Source organism: Capsicum annuum, chromosome 6 (genome assembly GCF_002878395.1).
Source record: "Capsicum annuum cultivar UCD-10X-F1 chromosome 6, UCD10Xv1.1, whole genome shotgun sequence".
Classification (NCBI taxonomy): domain Eukaryota; kingdom Viridiplantae; phylum Streptophyta; class Magnoliopsida; order Solanales; family Solanaceae; genus Capsicum; species Capsicum annuum.
The window spans coordinates 216,738,543-216,761,434 of record NC_061116.1 but is presented as its reverse complement, the minus strand read 5'-3'; the positions used below and the strand labels follow the sequence as shown (position 1 = coordinate 216,761,434).

The 22,892-nt window shown below is 32.8% G+C and overlaps 3 protein-coding genes across 4 annotated transcripts; 1 reads left to right on the top strand and 2 right to left on the bottom strand.

The window, feature by feature from the left end:
* The first annotated feature begins 8,477 nt into the window (after positions 1-8,477).
* LOC107875774 (protein DOWNY MILDEW RESISTANCE 6) lies at positions 8,478-14,125 on the top strand. The gene is made up of 4 exons (XM_016722610.2): positions 8,478-8,803; positions 9,460-9,707; positions 13,046-13,370; positions 13,670-14,125. Exons 1-4 carry the CDS (start codon positions 8,600-8,602, stop codon positions 13,919-13,921), a joined length of 1,029 nt encoding a protein of 342 aa, XP_016578096.1. The 5' UTR covers positions 8,478-8,599; the 3' UTR covers positions 13,922-14,125.
* On the bottom strand, positions 13,989-16,832 carry LOC107873872 (heavy metal-associated isoprenylated plant protein 9). The gene is made up of 4 exons (XM_047413993.1): positions 15,578-16,832; positions 15,257-15,429; positions 15,068-15,158; positions 13,989-14,715 (listed from the first exon to the last, which is right to left on the bottom strand). Exons 2-4 carry the CDS (start codon positions 15,413-15,415, stop codon positions 14,351-14,353), a joined length of 615 nt encoding a protein of 204 aa, XP_047269949.1. The 5' UTR covers positions 15,416-15,429; positions 15,578-16,832; the 3' UTR covers positions 13,989-14,350.
* Positions 16,833-16,943: 111 nt separating this feature from the next.
* Positions 16,944-22,627, bottom strand: LOC107875775 (IAA-amino acid hydrolase ILR1-like 5). 2 transcript variants are annotated; one of them, XM_016722611.2, is made up of 5 exons: positions 22,128-22,627; positions 21,247-21,372; positions 18,748-19,071; positions 18,023-18,151; positions 16,944-17,465 (listed from the first exon to the last, which is right to left on the bottom strand). In XM_016722611.2, exons 1-5 carry the CDS (start codon positions 22,464-22,466, stop codon positions 17,085-17,087), a joined length of 1,299 nt encoding a protein of 432 aa, XP_016578097.1. In that variant the 5' UTR covers positions 22,467-22,627; the 3' UTR covers positions 16,944-17,084. The 2 variants fall into 2 exon arrangements, with proteins under 2 accessions (XP_016578097.1, XP_016578098.1); XM_016722612.2 differs by lacking the exon at positions 21,247-21,372 and having other exon boundaries at positions 22,128-22,609.
* Between the last annotated feature and the right edge of the window lie 265 nt (positions 22,628-22,892).

Genomic DNA, 22,892 nt, shown 5'->3' with positions numbered 1-22,892 from the left:
TGTCTTTCATGATAGAAATCCATTTTTCAAAAAAGTGAAATAACATCATAAATGCAATCTTAAAGATAGAAAATATTTTGATTACTTTTTATATTCATGACATAGTTGTGTTATTTTTTTAATGTGGCGGCATATTTTGATCGCCAACTCGTTATAAAGATAAAAATATCTTTGTTTAATTCAAAATATATGAAATCCTTTGCAGAAATATCAAAATACAATTATTTTTCTTCTTTGAGATGATAAATGAAGTACGTGTTAATTTAGTGGAGTCACTTACCTCATGTCATTCATGCGGTGTACCATGACATCAGAAAACTACATCAAACAAAGGGAAGAGAAAGAAATAACAAGAATATCATATTTAGCATAATTCCACAGATAAGATTTGAAAATTTAAAATGTCTATACGTGACGTAACTTTATCTCTTTCATGATAGATTTTCTATTTTTGAAAAATAGAAATAACATCATAAATGGAATCTTAAATATAGAAAATATTTTGATCACTTTTTTATTGGAAAAAATGTGTGAAAAATACCTGTACTTAGGTGAAATTTGTAGTTACGCACCTTGAACTTTGCGGGGGATCTTGTGTTTTCTAGACTATTTTTACCCTATTTAACTAGCATATATTTGCCCTTTATCAAATATTTTTTTTATGCGCTTAGTGTGCGTGAAATACACGCAGTGGTTCATGTGGCCAAATATATGCCAACTAAATACGGTAAAAAATAGTCTAGGAGGTTATAGGACCTCCGCAAAGTTTCGAATACATAACTGCAAATTTTGCCAAAGTATAGATATTTTTCATACCTTTTTTCCTTTAATATTTATGATATAGTTGTGTTGTTTTTTTTACTGTGGCAGCATATTTTGATCGTCAACTTATTATATGTATAGAAAATATCTTTACTTAACCCAAAATAGATGAAATCCTTTGCTGAAATATAAAAATACAATTATTTTTCTTCTTTGAGATGATGAATGAAGTACGTGTTAATTTTGTGAAGTCACTTAGCTTATGTCATTCATGCGAGGTGTACCATGAAATAAAAAAACTACATCAAGCAAGGAGAAGAGAAAAGCAATAACAAAAATACCATATTTAGCATAATTCACAGATGAGATTTGAAAATTTGAAATGTCTATACGTAACGTAACTTTATCTCTTTCATGATAGATTTTCTATTTTCGAAAAACAAAAATAACATCACAAATGAAATCTTAAAGATAGAACATATTTTGATCACTTTTTATATTCATGACATAATTGTGTTATTTTTTTAATGTTACGGCATATTTTGATCGCCAACTCGTTATAAGGATGAAATATCTTTGCTTAACCCAAAATATATGTAATCTTTTGCTGAAATATCAAAATATAATTTTTGTCTTTTGAGATGATGAATGAAGCACATGTTAATTAATTTTGTGGAATCACTTAAACTCATGTCATTCATGCAGTGTACCATGACATCAGAAAACTACATCAAGCAAAGAGAAGAGAAAAGCAATAACAAGAATACCATGTTTAGCATAATTCTACGAATAAGATTCAAAAATTAAGAATGATCTATACATAACGTAATTACATCCCTTTTATGATAGAAATTTTATTTTCGAAAAAGTGAAATAACATCAGAATGAAATCTTAAAGATAGAGAATATTTTGATTACTTTTTATATTCATGATATAGTTGTGTCACTTTTTTAATTTGGTGGCATATTTTAATCGTCAACGCATTATAAGGATAGAAAATATCTTTGTTTAATTCAAAATATACGAAAAAAGTTCAAGCACTGATTGGACAATGATTTATAAGACACTTGACTAATTGACTTCGTTTTTAGAGTTCTTCGGTTGGAAGGAAAAGGAATTTTTTTTGAAAACGATCACTTCCATAATTTTATACAATTTTGATTATGGATAATTAGACCAATAAATTTTGAATATCAAATATAATAATTAAAAAATTATTAGTTAGTTTATTTTCTTAAACTTTGTGTCAAGTCAAAATAGATAATTTTTTTTAAAATGGAGAAAGTAATTTTTTTTAATGATATTTGAATTTTATCTTTTTTTTTTTCCTTAAGGAATGACAGAATTTAGCATAACTGATTTTTACAAAAGTAAACTATACGTTTTTTTTTTATATTTGAGTAATGTTATAAAACAAGAAAGAATAAAGAAGAAGAGTAGAGAGAATAGAGAAAGTAATTCTTATTTCTTCTCTTGAGGATGAGAAATTATATGATTCTAAATACAATGAACAAAATCCCTCTATTTATAGTGGAAATTTACTCGTAGTCTGAGTAAAAGACAGATGCTTCAAATCCTAATAGATATCAAAGTAGATCTTAATAGACATTCACTATAATGTAAATACATTTATAACAATTAATCTTTTGTACAAGAAAAGTTTGAATTTTAATAAATTAAGAATCCATACATTTAAAGTCAATGTGTTATAAATGTATTTACATTATAGTGAATGTCTATCAAGATCTATCAAGATCTACTTTGATATCTATTAGGATTTGAAGCATCCGTCTTTTACTCAGACTTGCAGTAAATTTCCCCTATAAATAGAGAGGTTTTGTTCATTGTATTTACAATCTAATGATCTCTCATCCCTCAAGAGAAGAAATAAGAATCACTCTCTCTATTCTCTCTACTCTTATTCTTTATTCTTTCTTGTTTTATAACACGTTATCAGCACGAAGTATCTTACCAATTGAGATCTGTATGAAGTCTCTTACCAATTGAGATCTGTTTGCACGAGACTCTGCCAAACAAGGTGAGATCATAAATCTGAAGGATTTCAAGGTTAGTAATTCTTTATGTTATCTTTCTTTTGCTACTACTAATATAATTATTATTGGATTTGAGAAAAAATAATTGGTTTGAAACCATTTATATTTTAAACTTATTCCTCAAGAACAATATCATTAAAAAGGATGATAATATGTTGGGTTCAAGTTCCATCGATTCATGCCTAAGACGCCTTTATATGGATCAAATATTGAGTTTGAATCTCAATACACCATATTAATGATATTGTGATGGCTAAGGCAAAATAATGGATATTGGGTGAAAAGTCATGAAATTCGACCCATTAAATATACTTCATTCCATGAAGTGAATGTGGTAGCAATATATGATAAGTCTGAAATATGACAACTTACTTCATTCTTGAGGTGTATGTGGTAGCAGTGCATAATATGTCTGAAAGAAGACAAGTGATTGAATGCACGAATATAATAATGATTATCAAAAGTGATGATATTTTCACACGCTTATATGATTATAAGATATGCTAGAGAAAAATTTTCTACATCATATGTAAGCATCGATTTGCTTCTGAAGTAGCAAAATCTTGAAAGAGATTATAAGCTATCATAATTTGATAGGCTTAAGGCACGATAATATTTCATTCCTAGGGAATGAGAAACTTATTAATGCAAACGTGCACTTGATTGTGATTGTATCTCAACTCACCTCCGAAAGAGGTTGAATAATTTTGAAATCTACTTCTGAAGTATTAAATCTGAAATTTATTCATATAATAGTAAATATGAAATTTACTAAAGAAAAAGTACATGTCATAGTAAACTTGAAGTTTACTAGAATAAAATTTCATAAATTGATATGAACGATTGTGACATCTCGAAGATGTGCATGTATTGAAGAACTAGAAGATTCTTCAAGAATTGTTTATGTTGTTTTTTCTCATGATAAGTTGGTTGGACCAACTAATATTGGGATTGGATCCCTTCAAATCTGAAAATTTTAAAAGGTGAATAAGGGCCCGTTCATCTATCATGTGATATGTTAAAATGATGCATCAATAAGATGATCACATGTACATTCATTGTCAATCTATAGTTTGACATTCATCAAGTTGCTTGCTCGAGTTAAGAACATAATTTTTAGATTGTGCAATCAAGAAAATTATCTTGATGATGATGATTTGACATTGAATACCTTCGATAAATAGCTAAACCATCGATAATGAGAACAAAGCTTCATGTGTTGATCTGGAATATGATATGTTGCATACAATAATACTTGTATGCATTAGACCAATAAATTATGATTATTTCTTCCCCTCAATTGGTTCAAGGTCATGAACCAACTATTTCATCTAATAGTTTTGATGTGCGGTATACGATTAATGAATATACCATGATGCACAAAGATGGATCCATCAAAGAAGATGGAGGATGTATGTTAGCTTTCCTAACATAAGGGAGAGATTATAAGCAGCTATGAAGTATGTTAGGAATTATCATCAAATCCTCATTCAAAAGATAATTCAAGTCAAATGCTGAACACATCTCATATTTAAGCTGCAAGTGCTCCTATTTTATGTCTCTAAAGGACAAATCTATGCATGCGTGAAGTATGATAGACCAATCGGTTATAAATGAAATAGTACTTGTATAAAATAAGGTGCAAATAATCATAATAAGAAGGTAATATGCGCTTGAAGAGCCTATGACATAACACTTCATGAAACCTTATGAGAGGTTCAGGTACCTGAAAAAAATGAAGTAATGAGATCTCAAAATGTTATGTCACATTGTGAATCAATACAAAATGATATATCATCAATCTCTTTGATACAATATTGGCGCAATATTGTGAAAGATTATGAGGATCTGAATTCTACATTAATTTAAGCATGCTGACATAGAAACATTTATCAAGTGACATAAAAGGATGCATCTTGGTAAGCGTAAAACTTATTTGATTTGCAGTCCAGACACTTGAAGCTAAGATGTCACACATGAAATATTGAATATTATCACTTGACAAAATTTATATGAAAACTTCTTTAAGGATTCAAAATATAAAAGTTTCTGGAGAACTTATTGATAATCCTTATATTGTATAAGCTTATAGCTTGAAAATTATTGAAACTCTTGGAGAGTTTTCAAAAGCAATAAGATTATTTGCTGAAATGAGAAATATACCAATTTGGATTGGTTATGAAGTACCATATCTTAGTACAATTGATGCACTCATGTATCTTGTAAAATACTACAAGACCCAATATAGCCTTTTCGCTCAATTTGTTAGCAAGATATATTTCTACTCCTACTACGAGACATCGAAATGGGATAAGATACATGAGTTTTAATGGTTTTCTAAAGATTGCAGTCCCGATATTACTGATCATGCTGATGTTGGGTACTCATCTAACCCGCATTAATCTTGGTCTCAAACATATAATGTGTTCACATGTAGGGATACTGCCATATCTTGGAGATATACAAAGCAGTCTATCTAGCCACTTTATCGAACCATGATGAGATAATAGCTATTCATGAAGCAAGTCAAGAATGAGTATGGTTGAGATCCATGATACATCTCATTCGAGAAAAATGTGACGTGAAATGTGACAATGTACGCATAATTTTATATGGAAATAATGCAACATGCATAACACATCTTGATGGATTCATAAAAGGAGATAGAACGAAGCACACTTCATCAAAACTTTTCTACATACATGAGCTCCAAAAGAATGGTGATATTAACGTGCAACGAATTCGTTCAAGTGACAATGTGGCTGGTTTATTCACTAAGTCTCCTTCAATTGCAACTTTCAATAAGATGGTGTACAAGATCAGGATGCAAAGGTTCAAGGATGTTCTCATTAGGGGGAGTTAATACGCGTTGTACTCTTTTTCCCTTACGAGGTTTTGTCCCACTGGGTTTTCCTTGTAAGGTTTTTAATGAGGCAGCCGAAATGCGTATTATTAGAGATGTGTACTCTTTTTCCTTCACTAGATTTTTTTCCTACTGTGTTTTTTCTAGTAAGGTTTTAATGAGGTACATTATCTACCAATTAGACATTCAAGGGGGGAGTGTTATAAATGTATTTACATTATAGTAAATGTCTATCAAGATCTACTTTGATATCTATTAGGATTTGAAGCATTCGTCTTTTACTCAGACTAGGAGTAAATTTTCCCTATAAATAGAGGGGTTTTGTTCATTGTATTTACAATGTGATGATCTCTCATCCCAAGAGAAGAAATAAGAATCACTCTCTCTATTTTCTCTACTCTTCTTTATTCTTTCTTGTTTTATAACACAATGGTATTTTTTTTCTCTTTAATCATATACGTATCAATTTTTCTTGTATACACTACACATGACTTCGTAAGGAAAAAAAACTTTATGAAGATCAAATTATTAAGTCTCAATAAGTGAATTGATGTTTCACTACTTCATAAGTTTCATATTCGATGGAGTATTCATACGAAAATTATGATTAAAGAATTTTTCAGTCCTGTTGAATTTTTTAAAATATAAAAATACAATATCTTTCCTTTGATTACTGAATTAGACAGGATTACATATATACATACATATATTTGTAGTCAGAGGAAAACAAAAGTTGTTGAAATTTAATAATTTCAAGATTAGCTAATACTTCAAACTAATGATGAGATAAAATAATCTCAAATTTAATTTTAAATTATTATTTTTATACCACGTACCAAACCATTTGCAGTTCTCATGAATTATTCCCATCCAATTTATATTATATATCATACTATTTGAATGGAATAGGAAACGTACTTAAGGAAATTTTTTTTTTTGAAAAATTGTGATTTATAACAAGTCTTAGATATTTATGTGCTAATAAATTATTTTATTAAGAGTGAAATGAGAATTCTTATATCTTAAGTTATTATTAAAAACGAAAAGTGATATCCTTCAAATTCAAATAAAATAAAATAAAAAGTCTAATTCATAAATTAGAACAAAGGAAATACATTTTAGATGGCATTGGCACATAAAATGGTAGCAGTATTTCCTCAGTCCATCTTTACTTTTTCACCTTTTTATTTTAAGATATCCAACAATGCTTATTAATTTTTAAATCAATAGATAGTCTAACTATTTTATTCTTTGCATCAAATTTAATTCACTATCTAATGCATTTTTCAAGGCATTACATTTATTAAAATAATTGGGTAATATAATAAAATTATTCTTATCATTTACTCTTTCTTATACATGTAACAATAGAAAAGTGGATAAGAAAAGATGGACGGAGGGGGTATTTCTTTTCAAGATAAAATAAAAATTGTATTTAAACGTCGGGGCCATGAATGTGCTAGCGATTGGCCCAGTTACAACAGAGACAGAGATAGAAGCGTAAGAACCTTTTGGCCGCCTTTAGGTCTTTTTATCCTAATCAAATTGAACTTCAAACAATCGTAACTTTAAAGAGAAAGAATCTGACTTCAATCTTACTGACTTTCAACTCCCAATTATACCTAGCTAGCGATTTTGAAACAACCAACCAATAATTTAGATGAAATGAAGCTCCACCACGAGTCTAGGTATGGGTAATTTTAGGGGCTTCTTTATTTTTAGTGAAGCAATCAACAACAATTCTGGAGTAAATTGCGAGTTTATGGGTTTGATAAATGTAGATCGCAGCCAGAAGAATAGAATCAGTAAACGTCCACGACCCTGGAGAGCCACTTTTGCTAAAACTCGAGCAATTTCTTGAAAACTCGCTTCAGGTATGCAACTTTGAGTATTAAGAAATGCTCTTGTTATTCTTTCTCCTCCCAGGGATCATGAGTGGCGGAGCCACTTTTGCTCCAGTGGTTCATCCGTATCTCGTTCAACGAAATATTATATTGTTTTTACATGATTGAAAATAGTGATTTTTTATGCATATATAGTAGATGTTGATGTTGAACTCCCTTCGATTAGTTCGTATATATACTTCTAAATCCTCTCAATGAAAATTATGGCTCCGCACTACCAAGGATGTTTAGAAATATGAGTGCGGGAAGCTGATCACGACGAATACACGTTTTTATATAGGATCAATTATATTGTAGTTGTGTTTAAAAAAAAAAAAAAAATTGTTTGTGAATTTTTGTGAGTGTTTTGAAATAAAATTACAAGTTTTTCAAATCTCAACAAAATCACATTTCAAAAATTCATAATATTTCTATATCCAAATAACTTTCCAAAATAAAATTTTCGAAAGAAGTGTAGAAGCTATCCATAGCCGAAGGGATACAAATAAGTGTGAATAAAGCCAGCTTTCACTAATATAGGTTGTGGTGCAGTGGATGGAGCTGCTCCACGAGGATTCGATTTTGGTTATAGAGAAAACTCTGTTAGGGAGCGCTTTACCGAACACTAATGGGAAACCAAAAAAAGTAAAAATAAAGCCAGCTTTCATTATCTCTTTTTTATGCCGGAACGCCGGAAAGACTTGGTTATTCACACTTTTTACGTCGGCAATGTAACGTTTTATTTTACATCTTAAGAATAATTATGTAATCAAGTCGGTAAATATGAATGCTAGTAATAGTCAATAGGATCACCCACTCGTGATTTGACATCAGATTCAAAAATCCTTTTCACTTTCTTAAACGAAGACCGAGAGGAGTAATTTTCTACGTGTATATATATTAGCTTGAGCGTCCATATTCTGAAACTACTACTTGCACAACTCAAGCAACACTAAACAACAATCTAGTTCCTGTAGTACTGCCACTCTCAACTACAAGCCCTTTTGTATTTTGTGTGCGTTCTTAGTCGACATAAATGGAAACAAAAAATGTTCTTTCTAGTGGAACTAAGTACTCAACTCTCCCTGAAACGTACATTCGCCCTGAATCCCAAAGACCTCGTCTGTCTGAAGTTGTTGATTGTGAAGATTTTATTCCTGTTATCGATATGTCTTGCACTGACAGGAACATTATCGTTCATCAAATTGGCCAAGCTTGTCTTCTTTACGGGTTTTTCCAGGTTCCTTTTTTCTTCATTTTGCTAATGCACGTGCAGTGTTTTTTTTATTTATCTATCGAAAACAGTCTCTCTACCCAAAACAAGGTAGGGATAACGTTTGCGTGCATTCAATTCTCTGGTTTTGTAATTGCACTAGCTAGGCATGTTATTACTGTTCTCTTTTTGGTTCCATTTATGTGGTAACATTACATTCAGGTATTTTGAATTACTCTCTCCGTTTAAAAAAAAATTATCTACTTTGACTTGACACAAAGTTTAAGAAAATAAAGATAGCTTTTGAATCTTGTGGTCTTAAATTAAAGTACTGTTAAATGTACCAAAATACCCTTTAATCTTGTGCTCATAAACATGTCATGTGGAAAGTTAAAATTAAAGTATTATCAAAAAAAAGAAAGGGGTCATTCTTTTTTAAACGGACTATAAATATTCTTTTTAAAACGGAGGGAGTAACTGTTATGACTTATAGTACTAGCAATTACGTATTATTGAGCACACTAAAGAAATATCAGAATAATTCACACAAAAATAAATTAGTTTTAACCTTCCATATAACAGCAGTCATTATGGCAGTTCAGTGCTTTAAAACTTTCGTTATGCATGGTATACTGATGTATACAGTCTTACCTTGCATTTTGTTTTCTTTTTATTACAATCAGGTGATAAATCATGACGTGCCAAAGGAGGTGATAGAGGGAATGCTAGGGGTAGCTCATGAGTTTTTCAAGCTTCCAGTGGAAGAAAAGATGAAATTATACTCAGATGATCCATCAAAGACTATGAGATTATCAACAAGTTTTAATGTGAAGAAGGAAACTGTTCATAATTGGAGAGATTATCTTAGACTGCACTGTTATCCTTTGGACAAATATGCCCCTGAATGGCCTTCTAACCCCTCTTCTTTCAGGTAAACACAATTAACTTTTCTATACTCTTTATGTTAATTTGTTTTTGACTTTCGGTATATAAGTTTAGACAGTAGGAACAAGTTTTTTGAATCTTATGATCATAACTTAAAAGTATGTAAAAATTTAAATTTTTTTTTTTTTTTTTTTATCTTATAGTGTTAAATAAGTCATATGAAATATTGGCATAGCTCAAATTGTTTTTATATGTGCCAAATCATTTTTTCTTAATGTAATTGATCGGTGTACGTGTTTTGTCACGTATCCAAGCTGTTTTTGTGTTATTATATTATTTTGTCACGTTTCTAAGTAGTCGTCATTTTGTTTGTCACGTATCTAAAATCTAAATTGCTTTATATGTATAAAATTTAGGTGACTCATCCATGTACCCAAATCTGGGTAAATTTTTTGTTATGTGTTTACGTTTTTTTTTTTCGTTTTTCATCCGGTGTTCGGTGTTTATATTGGAGTCCCGAATAATTCGGATTGCGCGTTGCAAGGCCCATTAAGATTGCAGCGCTCTCAACAGAGTTTTCTCCATATTTAAGGTCGAACCCTCGACCTCTGATTAAGGGTGAAACAACCTTATCCACTATACCACAACCCATGTTGATTGTGTTTAAGCTATTTCTATGTTAAAAAAAATTGTTTAGTGAAGAGTACTGCCTGTTAGGAAGACAAAAATATTCTGTAAAGTACACCTTGATTGATTTAGCCATGTGCCATTTCTTTTATTGGAGGGAAAAAAATATCTAGCTAGTGTATTGGTCCCAAGAGAATTCTTCACATCAATAGTTTTTTAAAAATTAATACAGTAATAAATTGATTTTTTAACAAGAGTACTACAGTAATTAATTTGATTTATGTCAAATTATATGTTGCTGTGTACAAAGAAACATAGTCGTATGCGTATCTATCCAATAACCTTCCTCAATCCATAATAATGATGATAAATACAATTCTACTGACCTTTTTTGATAGAGGTTACTATTTTGAGGTCTTCTAGGTTTTGTTCAAGAATAATGAATTTAATATATTTTTATAAGTGAGATTTGAAAAAGAATGCTTAAATTTTATTCCAAATTCATAAAAATAAAGAAGTTAATTCTAAAAGATCCTTGACTTAAATAACACATAACAAAGCAATTTTATTCCAAATTCATAAAAATAAAGAAGTTAATTCTAAAAAATCCTTGACTTAAATAACACATAACAAAGCAATTATAAAGGCAAAAACAAAATTAAAACTCTCATGCCCACGATAAAAAAAGATCCAAAATAAGACAAATAAAACTAAAAGGACTGATCACACGAACATAAAATGATTTATGGAGTATTATCCCCTATAGTTCTATGCATTTTGCTCCCCTGACACTTTAATTTGGTCAGCTCACAAGAATAAAAAATTCGAATATTTCATTCAAACATTAATTATTATTATTCTCATCAAGTTGTTAAGGATCCGTTTGATCAAGAAAAATAAAAAATGTATTCACTTAATTGGTATTTTTGAATTTGAAGTTGAAGTTTTGTGAAAAAAAAGTGAAAACACCTCAAGAGATATTTTTCAAAAAATCAAAAATTATCAAAACATATTTCGAATTATTTATTTGATTTTCATGACCAAATATATGTTCTAAAATAAAATAAAAGCATACATATTCAAAAATATTGTGAATAATAGTTAATTGTCGATGTATCTGTCTCTGTCTGTGTCTCTTTCCGTCCCCGCTGCTCAGCTGTTAACGTAACATCCATGACGTCATGGATGACATAGGCTCATGACGTTATCTTAAAACAGCTTGCAAATCGTAAAGTGTAGAGTAATCTTCTTTAAAAAATATTGACATTTTTTATATAAGAATTTTTTTTTTCTCAATCAATAGTAAACTAATTAACTTTCTTTTGTTCATTTTTATTTGTCTATTTTAATATACTAAGAGATCAACCTACATTACATTTATATGAACATTATAATAAAATTATATTTTACTTATTATTTTTAAAAAATATTAATATAAAATTTATAAATAAATAGTAAATGTGAATGAAGAGAGTACTATCATGTGACAGAAGCAACAAAAATCATGTGATGGATGATTGATTCCTTGGGATTTCATCTCTAATGGTGTTTGATTGTCCATATCTGGTCGTATTTGGAGAACATTTTCTTCTTTTGTAAACGTTTTTATTTACTCCCTCCGTCCCATTTTATGTGTTGTTATTTGACCGGACATCCAGTTTAAAAAATAAATAATGAGTTTGTAAAGTTTACAAAATTGTCCCTCTTAAAGTTTATTTTTTAATTATTTTTTCTACAAAAATGGGACCCATTAATGATAAAATAGGGATTATGCCATTAAATAGTTACCAAATAAAAAAAAGATGATACTATTTTTTTTGGATGAACCAAAAAGGAAATAACAACACATAAAATGGAACGGAAAGAGTATTATTTTAAGCTAAAACTCATTTTTTTAAAAAATTAAAACGATATTATTGTTAATTTTCTAGAGCCAGGAACCAAAAAATGATGTGCTTAATTTTGTTGTAAACAACGATAGTAAATTGTTACAAGAAAAACAGAATTTTTTACAACGGGTGTTAGAGTAGAAAGTTAGTCAGGTAGAAGTGTTGTCGCACAGTAGTAGTACGCAGGGGCAGCTCTACCTCTAAAAAAAATAAGCGGTCGCTTTAGGCTTCCAAATTTGAGGGCGGCCTCATTTTTTACGATAATATATTATAATTTTTTTAAAAAAATAAATATTACTATTTATAAAAAAAAATAAATTTTTATATACTGTAAAAGGAAAGAATTACTAGGAGAAATTCATATATCTAGATTAGTATTATGTCTCAAGAAAGATTAAATGCATTAATTATATTATTACTTAAAAAAGAATAAGTAGAAAAAATCGATTATATATGTTAAGATGGAGCTGATCCCTACTTATGATATCTACTGTAGTTGTTGTTTATTGTGTTTCGACGATCGCTCTATTTTGTAATTGATTATTATTTTCTCATAGATTTGTTCCCTGGTTAGTTACTATATTTTCTTCATTGTTTTTCTCTTCTTTGTACCTATGGATTTACTAAAATTGAGCCAAGGGTTTTTCAGAAACAACCTCTCTAACTTTTTTGAGGTATAGTGATATGGTATGCGCACACTTTATCCTCTCCAGACCTCAACTGTATGATTTTACCGGGTATATTGTTGTTGTCGTTTTACCTATAGCTGGGTTCATATTGCATTGGTGTTTCATTATTTTTCTTTTTAACTCGATTTAATTGGAAGAAGAATTTAATACCACTCTCATGATTTATTCTAACTGCATAGGGAAATAGTGAGCAAGTATTGCATGGAAGTTAGACAACTTGGATATAGATTGGAAGAAGCCATATCAGAGAGCCTAGGCCTTGGGAAAGATTGTATAAAAAATGTGTTGGGTGAACAAGGTCAACATATGGCTATCAATTTTTACCCTCAGTGTCCACAACCTGAACTCACATATGGCCTGCCAGCCCATACAGATCCAAATGCCATTACTATTCTTCTTCAAGATTTGCAAGTAGAAGGTCTCCAAGTTCTCAAGGATGGAAAATGGTTATCTGTTAAACCTCAGCCTAATGCCTTTGTCATCAATCTTGGTGATCAATTGGAGGTAAAAAAGAAAATGTCTCTTCTATTTCATAATTACTTTCTCCTGTTGACCCAATTTATGTGCCCCATACCTTCCAACGTGGCGCTAACCCTCAAACTATAGGTAGATGTTTTGGAGGTGCTCAACGTACTTGAGCAAGCGTCACTTGTCTATACTAGTGCAACTTACCTTTAACTCAAACATGGTAGTGGGAGGCGGGGCTAGGAGCGGTCTTAAAAATATAATCAAGTAAAACTAGACTATTTTTCTAGTAAATTAAACTTTTAGACGAAATAATCACACTCACGTTTGTGGTGCAGGCATTGAGTAATGGAAAGTACAAAAGTGTATGGCATAGAGCTATTGTAAATTCAGACAAAGCAAGGATGTCTGTGGCCTCTTTCCTTTGTCCCTCTGATTGTTCCATTATCAGTGCTCCGAAAGCCTTAACTGAAGATGGATCTTCAGCCATTTATCGAGATTTCACCTATACAGAATATTACAACAAATTCTGGAGCAGGAGTTTAGACCAGGAACGTCGTTTGAAACTTTTCAAGAAGGTTTATACATGAGTGGCGCACGCATGATTTTATGTGACCGAGATCTCCTAATAGTTATCACAGTTTAATTTGCATGTAGCTTTGAGTCTGGGACTAGTTTTACTCCTTGTCTTAGTCCTCCCTCTAGAAAATAGTAATCGTTAAAACCTTTTCTATGGTTATACACACATCCTTATGATAATTTAGCATCGAAATGCTTTCACCTTATGCTTTCAATTACATAGAGATGATATTGAAACCTTATGTATATAAGGTCTGATTTTTTTCTTCTGGCATTATCATCTGTTATCTGTTGCACCCTTGTCTCGTAAAATGCAAGAAACATACGAGTTGGTCATCCAACAAAGAAAATGGTCTCCCTCCTATGACCACTTACAAATTGAATAGAAGAAAATGATCTTTCACATAACTGTTATTAGTGGTTGCATTATGCAACATGCATCAGGATTTTCGTCGGAGAAGAGGTGAGGACTGAGGTGGAGGGATTGATCTTTCGATGACATTAAGTGGTTGGCTATAATACATCATCTTATTGATGATTTCTTCTTCTCCTTCTGATGCCTTCTTACCGTCTTTCCTATCTTCGTTCTTTTCTTCCTCTTCGAGTTTCTTAGCCTCTTCATCTCGATTTGAATTTGGATCTTCACTCTTTGGTTCTTCCGTAGGTTTCCAGGGTTCAGGTTGAAGGACAACTTTCGCCTGCTTTTTTGTTCGCCTGTAAACATAGTCAACGAGCTTGTTGGCGTTGATGCTTCCTGTTACTATCACTTTCCCTAAGCTCAGATATGTTTCAGCTGTTCTCACTCCTAAATTAAACCATGAAGAGGATTATTAGTACTCTATACCATTAAGTTATAACAATTGATCTCCTATTATATTTTTATGCTTTGTATGAGTTGATAATTTGATGAAATTTGTGTCTAATCTATAGGGAGTTGGCTAAACTACTATGAGCATGTAAATAAAGTCGTCCACAGAAATGTGAATGTGTTACCAACATACCATGGATTCTTACTAAATTTCGGATCACTTAAGTGCAAAATTGTAGACACCAAGTTATACTTATCATGACATTTCACATCAACCAACTTAAAATTCTGGATCCGCGTACTTAAAATTTGGCTAGCCAATATAATGTTAAAGAACACGTTGGTGTACCTCTCATTTGTAGAACTTTTCTTTTAAGTTGCTTGGCACATGCCTCACAATGCATGTTGACAATAAGCTCAACTGTTGTCAACCTGCTAACCTGAAAAGGTATTTAAACAAGGATCAAACATTTACCTTTATGGTCTTAATGAATATTCTTCAGTAAGAAATTATACTACAGGAGCATAAAAGATTTACCTCTGAAGCAACAACTTCACAAATAGGTTCATCCTCGCCTTGTGCCGGGGGTGACAATATTTTTGCTACTCTCTTTGTTTTCTTAACAATACTGGCGCACACTGCTTGTGGTTCGATCACTCCATCTATCATCACCTGGTTTTGCACCATATCTATCATTACTCTCTCAACCCCTGCTCCATTTGAATATACAGATTTGATTATTTGATGTTTTCTGAAATAACGTTAGAAGAAACATACACAAAAACACAGTGAAATAGTAAAGGTGCACCTAGAATGACTATAACATCACAAGCAAAGTGAATAGAGTAGAATAAAAACCTCTAATCTTGGAAATGGTCTTCTCAATCTTCTTAGCACATCCTATACAATGCAAGTCTACATACAAAATGAAAGGAGAAGGTTGTTTGACTTCTTCTATCTTCGTAACGGTCTCCTATCAAACATAATACTCAACAATGTGAACATTTCTCATAGTCTATTGAATCTCACAAATGAAATAAATTCAAGAAAGCAAAATATGACTAACATGTTTGGCTTCTTTACCCATATTCTCTGCTGATGACTAATGAGGAGAAACCAGTTAGTTAACAAGCTTTTATATACTGAAAATGAGGAGAATCAAACTTCTATCATAGGACAATATGAGTTTGCAAAATTGTGTGCAAAAAAAGCTAACTCTGTGAGATGGCAGTGCACATGCATGGGAACTAACTGCATAAAGGGTACCTCTTAATTGTATTCTTAATTAATTCCTCCTTTTTGTATATTAGTTGAACTGTATTCAAGAGAAAGGGATTCCACAAAGGAGGGGATGCCCAAATTTATGGACAAAAATAATATTAATAGCACAGAGAATAATCATATAAGAGTTTAAAGTTGTATGATCACTCAATAAAGTAGGTCGAGAATCACTAGGTAATCCTATTTGTCCAAGTCTTGATGGATAGAGTTATTTGGCGTGTTGGTAACCTATTACCTATTAATCTAGGTGTGCTCAAGTTGACCCAAACATCATTGTTATAAAAGAAGTTGCAATACAACTTGGTAAGTTGAGCAAAAAATGGGTTGTATCAAACTTTGGGGATGCTAAAGTGCTAATGATTTGAGTATATAGATCTTCATTCTTCAAAGTTGGTCTCACATGGCTTCTTCCAATTCTACATTCCAAATTTCTGCCCCCTCTTCTTGGGGCAATAATAAAAAAGAGAGAGAGAACAACGACAGAAGGGCGGATATAGAGTGTAATATATGGACTTCGCCGAACTTAATAGCTTTGTGCATTAAGAAATCCACAAAATATGAGCAAATTCATTAGCACACAGAGTACCCACTTCAACAACATACCCAGTATAATCCCACAAAGTTGGCACGCGGAATCCTCTTCTGCCTACTTATTACTACTAATATCTTAGTTGAAGTGCATCAGGTTCTGATCAGCTCTCAACACCAAAATGTGGTGTTTGCATGAGTTAATAACATCATGAAATTTCACCACACCTGTCGCAATTTGTCATAAAGACAGTAACTTCTGCACTAGATTTTGCATAAACAGTCTCAAACTACTGTCATTATATTTGCAAGTGCGTTGGGATCTGCTTACTTAGCTACTTCCTTAATGCCTTGTTGCATAAGAGGGATTTTAAAGAGCATAAGCGGTACCATGTCAATCAAGAAAATGGTAATAGGACGCATGAACAAACATCATCACTGTATTAGATTTGCTTATTTATGTCGTATTATATACAATATTATAGAACAGAATGAATGATCGAGTGATTGGAAGGTTTATGTAACTCGAGAGACCACCAAACAACAATGTATTTATCTAAACAGCAGAGGAATGTTGGTAATCGTTCAGATACATCTCTGCTATGGCTGTGTGCATTGCTGCTCCAATTGGCAGGACATCCTCGTCAAGAAAGAAGTGAGGCGAGTGTGGGGCGTGGATAGAGCCCACCTTTTCATTTCTGATCCCTATTTGAAAGATAACTCCAGGAATAACTTGTTGATAGAAGGCAAAGTCCTCGCCTGCCATAACCTTTTCCACTTCCCCAACGTTCTCAGGACCAAGCACGAGTTGGCCAACCCTCTCTACAAGTTGATGTGAGCGCTCGTCATTTGTGCAAGCTGGATATGCTGGGAAATCCTCCTCTTTCATGTCAACATACGCCTTACACCTATGCACAGCTGCCTGTCCTTCAATTACCTGCATGCTCCATATAAATGTGTATTTCAAACGCACCGAATTACTATGAGAAATCGCGGTTCTGTTCTTATTGGAAAGAACTTGTAGCAATTTGGTGAATACTGGACATGAGGACACCATTTGCATCTACTGCAACAATGTATCGAGAAACACAGGATCCAATAGTAAAACTAATAACCTTCTATTTTGGGGAGAGGAATAAAATTGATTGTGAAAAAGAAGGAGAAGCAAAGCAGGGAAATATGATCTGCTAAGAATGCCAGAGTTACGTCATGGCATCTTTACAGGCAAACTGCAAGAACGTCATTCATTCGGCTGGTACTTGCATGTTCATCGGGGAAAGGGTTTTCCTACGTGTTCAAGAAGTCAACCTTAATCTTGTTAGTTCATTACAGAGGTTCTTGTAACCCATCATTTCCCAATGGCCTAAGAAGGCCATCAGTTTAAAGCTAATAAAAATCACTAAAATTTGTAATGCAAACTGCATATTAAGGAAACAGCCAAAAAATAGTTGGTCGATGTTGATAGTTAACAAGATTCAAGGTTCAACAAAGTACCTCTTTCACCCTCTTTTGAAGTTGAAACAAGCCTTCAGTTGTAAGACTCCTCAGAGTTCCCCCAAATTCAACATAAGATGGAATTACATTTGATGCCGATCCACCTCTGACATAAGTAACAGAAAGAACCTTCAGGCAGAAGTGAGTATTTCAGTATCAGTCAGCTTAACTATCAAATGAGACTTGAGGTCTCAAACATTACACAACTTCCACCTCTAAAATAATGAGTTCTAAAAACAAGAAATGTTCCTAAAAGGGATACATGTCTACATAATTATAAACATACCAAAATGTACACTTCTTATGAGGTAAACATCTTGAAGAAAAATAGAAGACAGACCATTGGACCAGTGTTAATAAAAAGTAAAGCACAAAAAACCTCTTAGGTCCATTGGGGCTTTAAGCGCAAATAAGATGAGGGCTTTAATGAAAAAAGGCCCAAATGGAGAAAAAAATACAAATATATACGTTTAGTCTAAGACAAATAACAATAAACATGAATAAAATATATACGAACAAAGAAATAGTAAAAAAAAATAACGATAAAGTGAAATATCAATTGCTTAGTGTTGCCTCTTCCGTAGAAGCTCATTGGCAACGAAAAGTGTATTTAAGAGACTTGATGATGACACTGAAGTGCACATTAAGCGAGGCGAAGCACTAACATGTTTTTCGCCTCGCTTTGATAACTCTCAATGAACCAAAACTGAGATTAAGGCACGTACTTGACTGTGAAGGGGATCTACTTCTCTTGAGATGAGCTGCTGCAATGCTACAATTGCAAATGATGCAGCAAGTATTGGATCCACAGTTTCATGGGGTTGTGAAGCATGGCCACCTTGTCCTTCTATTTTTGCTTCAAAGAAGCTAACAGCAGCTAAAAGGGGTCCAGGACTAGTGCCAATGCTCCCTGTAGGTCTTTTAAAATCAACATGCATACCAAATATAACTTCTGCACCACCTAGAGCTCCTTCCTTTATCATATGATTTGCGCCAGCGCCTCCTTCCTCCGCAGGTTGGAAAACAAGTCTCACAGTTCCCTTTGTGGTCTACAAAAGAATACAATAGCATTGAGTTTAGCAAAAAGAAGACAATGTCTGATACTATATGATGCCACACAAAGGACAAAACAGATTAGGTGAATTTGAACAGTGCTTTAGGAGTTTCATGTGACAGATGCTGTATTCATATGAAGTTAAAAGGAAAAATCTAATAGTATCATTCAGACAATTACAGACTGACAAGTAATCAAAGAGTGTGGTTCAAAACGTAATGTTCCGATGAATATATGCAAGATGAAGCATATGTAGTTAGGCATAAACAGATCCAAGAAATGGTATGTGACGCTCGTAGAAAATGATTAGATCATCCTTCCTAGTGCACTACTAGTCCACCATGGAAGGATGACCCAAATTTAGATTTTAAGAATCAAAGAAGAATATGGTCATGTCCTAGTTAATTAGCAACATCGACAATGAAATAGGGGAAACTTCCTTTTTATGACACTTCTATGAAGTTCAGACTGTTCCAAAGGAGACATAGTATGACAACAAAGATGCAACTCAACCTTTTTGACTAGATGTGCTCCACACGATCTCCTACAAGGTGATACGTCCAGTTACCAATAGGTCCAATATTATTGTGCTGTCGGGCATTTCTGGAAACAACTAGCTACTTTTGAAAGTCCTGATTCTGAATTCCAGGAGATGCCAGAAGATTCAAGGAGATTTTTGAAAGGAGAAAATCTCTAAGTTCCTTTTAGGTCTTGATTAGGTCTCAACGAGCATAGAGGAAGAATTCAGGGAATCAAACCATCCCTCCAATTCTGAGACCTTTAGAAGTTTGAAGAGATGAAAAGTACAAAGAAAATCATAATGTTAACCCAACCACTGTTAACCATTTCAAAAAGTTCTATTCTCATGTCAAACGGAACAACTTCAACCAATGATTCTCGACAGAGAAGGGCAGACCTTTGTATGACCAGTGTCTTCATACAGGCCTTGCCAGAGTGAAATAGGAGGATGCATGGAAAGCCAGTGGATAGCCCAGAAAAGAACCAGATTATCAGGGGTTTTGGTGGCTATAGCCACAAGTGAACCTGCTCTCTTAAGCAAAGAACAAGTTGAATGGCTGCAAGAAAATGTTCAATTAGGGAGCATCTCTGACACCAACCATCTCAAGCGGGTCGACTTTTCACTTCTGCCAACGATGCGTGGAAGGAAAGGGAGTTAGAAGACAACTTGAAATAGCAACCGGCACACAGTTTATCAGACTTGAAAGACTCTCAAAGAGAGATATTTCCTTCTCCAAGAATACAATCTTTCTCCCACTTCTCAATCATTTTGCCTGAAGTCTGCAGGACTTATATAGTTGACCCCAAATAGTATACCAAGGTATGCAGATGGAAATTTCCAGTCATGCATCGCTAAACAGTAGCTAGCTTCTGTATTTCCTTAACTTTGCCTATTAAACACTATATCATATTTCTGGATAAGTTTGTGTGATGTTCAAACAGTGGTTTGGAGTGCAGAAACAGTTGTGTAGGGGAAACATTGAGATGGCTCAAAAAACTGTAAGTTCTACTGACTGACTAGATCTTATATGAAGTATTCACTTTCTTTTAACCTGTCTTGGATGAACATATAAAAAGCTCTTGTTTAACTGTTCTATGTTATTTAGAGATACAAGTTAATTAACAAATGAACAGAATCTGTAAGAAAATAATAAGATATCTTCTTTGTCAATTCCTTTTGAGTCTATTCTTTCATTATCTAGACAAAGTAGACATAAAACCCCCTCCTTAAAAGAATGTTATTATCTACAGTCATCTTTGTGTTAGGAATGCCCCCTTTTGTAATAAGCTCCAAAGGACAATGTCATGCGAACATAGATGAGGACTTGAAGCACAATGGATAGTATTATTACTATTCAGAACAAGTCAATCTGGCCATTGGTCAATATAGTGCAAAGAATCTTTTTTTCGTAGAATCACACAAGCACAACTTACATTCCAAATGAATCAGTACTAGTGAAGAGTACAACAACAACAACAACAAACCCAAACCCAGTGTATTCCCACACAGTGGGGTCTGGGGAGGGTAAGATGTATGCAGTCCATACCACTACCTCTGGAGAAGTAGAAAGGTTGTTTCCGATAGACCCCGGCTCAAGACAGTACTAGTGAAGAGTAAAGTTCCTTTATACCAAACATCAACAAAACTCACATTAAGTTTGTCCTTCCGCTCATTCAGCAGCTTAGCAGCACCAAGAAGCATAGTCGTATGAGCATCGTGTCCACATGCATGCATTTTGCCATCAACTTTGCTCTTATGTTCCCATTCAACAAGTTCCTATGGTTATATTCATTCAAGATCAATACCAGAGACATTTCACACTAAAATATGCACAGTACTACGAATCTCTTTCTAACTCCTATATAATCTTCACAAAACATAGCCGTTCACAACTCCAAATAAAGTTGGAGGATTGTGATAGATTGACGACCAGCGCAAAAGACAATCTAGCTAATATTGAATCCTATGGGTTTGATACAGAATAATAATATCCGACCCAACACGAGGTGGAGGCAGAGGGGTGCAACGACCGAGGGCATTGAAAAATTATACTATGTAAATAGTGAAAACATTGAATCTTTTTGTACATAAGAATTTTCTTTTTGAGTTAAATGATGAAAAACACACTTGAAACATCACGTTTTTGCGAGTTTGTTATTTGAACTATCAAGTATTCACTTTTTCTAACTGAACTATCACCAACTATTTATCAAAACACACCTCAACAATCAACTATCAACAAACAACAATCAACAATCAACTCTCAACTCTCAACTCTCAACTCTCCACTATCAACTATCAACTATCAACTATCACAACTATCAGTTGTTCCCCTTTCCTACGAAAAATTGAATCTTTTTGTACATGTGAACTTCTTTTGTTAAATCCCCTTATTTAAATTCCTGGCTCCGCAACTAGACCCAACTAATTCAAGATTGGGGTATATATAATTGGTTGGTTGGTTGATAATAAAACAGCAACAATATTTATGTCTTCAAGAACATGAACATTGCTAAAGAATTGAGACAAACCTGCATAGGGAGGGCATCCATATCAGCTCTTAAAGCAACAACAGGGGGAGAACCATTACCAATTTGAGCAACAAAACCAGTTTTAGCAAAAGGGTATTCATAATAAACACCAAGCTTATCGAGTTCACTACGAATGAGTGCACTTGTATTATATTCTTGAAATCTGAGCTCTGGGTATTCATGGATTTTCCTTCTTATGGATATTAACCAATCTTTATCCTTCCTTGCTGAGTTCAGTACTTGCTTGGCAAATTCTTGATCAAAGTAACTGCCTTGAATTGAATACAGGAAGCTGAAGCAGAAAAGCACTATGGGTAAAAAGGAGGGAAATGACAACATTTTGCCAGTTTTTTTTTATGTGATTTTGCGGTTGATTGTTCATGTAACTGTTGTTTAGAGTTGACTAGTAAAATGGGAAAATTTTATGGTGGATGAGGTGTGTGAGGCTTCTCATTATTTGAGAGTGCACATTGTGGTTTCGTGTGATTATTGTCCTTTTCACTTTTTATTAGAATGTTATATTTTTTTATATAAAATCAAATAACATGAATAAAATAGGATGAAAAAATTATGATACAAAAAATATTTTTATTTTTTATTACTATAAATTATCTAATTTTAAAGTTTATCACACATAAATTATTCTTTTATTTATTTATCATATAAAAAGTTATTCACTTTTAAATTATCACAGTAATTTATTTTTTTAATTTTTAAAAGGTAATGAAATGATATAATAAAATTATTTATTATTGTTTTATTTAA

What these genes read in the sequence shown, in the direction of transcription:
- LOC107875774 (XM_016722610.2), top strand. Translation starts at nt 8,600, where the DNA reads ATGGAAACAAAAAATGTTCTTTCTAGTGGAACTAAGTACTCAACTCTC. An exon ending in TCTAACCCCTCTTCTTTCAG is followed by an intron (nt 9,708 to 13,045) that starts GTAAACACAATT and finishes CTAACTGCATAG; the next exon opens with GGAAATAGTGAGCAAGTATT. An exon ending in ATCTTGGTGATCAATTGGAG is followed by an intron (nt 13,371 to 13,669) that starts GTAAAAAAGAAA and finishes TTTGTGGTGCAG; the next exon opens with GCATTGAGTAATGGAAAGTA.
- LOC107873872 (XM_047413993.1), bottom strand. Translation starts at nt 15,415, where the DNA reads ATGATAGATATGGTGCAAAACCAGGTGATGATAGATGGAGTGATCGAA. An exon ending in GTGAAGTTGTTGCTTCAGAG is followed by an intron (nt 15,159 to 15,256) that starts GTAAATCTTTTA and finishes ATACCTTTTCAG; the next exon opens with GTTAGCAGGTTGACAACAGT. An exon ending in AAAAGTTCTACAAATGAGAG is followed by an intron (nt 14,716 to 15,067) that starts GTACACCAACGT and finishes GGTTTAATTTAG; the next exon opens with GAGTGAGAACAGCTGAAACA.
- LOC107875775 (XM_016722611.2), bottom strand. Translation starts at nt 22,466, where the DNA reads ATGTTGTCATTTCCCTCCTTTTTACCCATAGTGCTTTTCTGCTTCAGC. An exon ending in TAGATCCCCTTCACAGTCAA is followed by an intron (nt 18,152 to 18,747) that starts GTACGTGCCTTA and finishes TTCTGCCTGAAG; the next exon opens with GTTCTTTCTGTTACTTATGT. An exon ending in TTCAAAAGAGGGTGAAAGAG is followed by an intron (nt 17,466 to 18,022) that starts GTACTTTGTTGA and finishes TGGAGCATGCAG; the next exon opens with GTAATTGAAGGACAGGCAGC.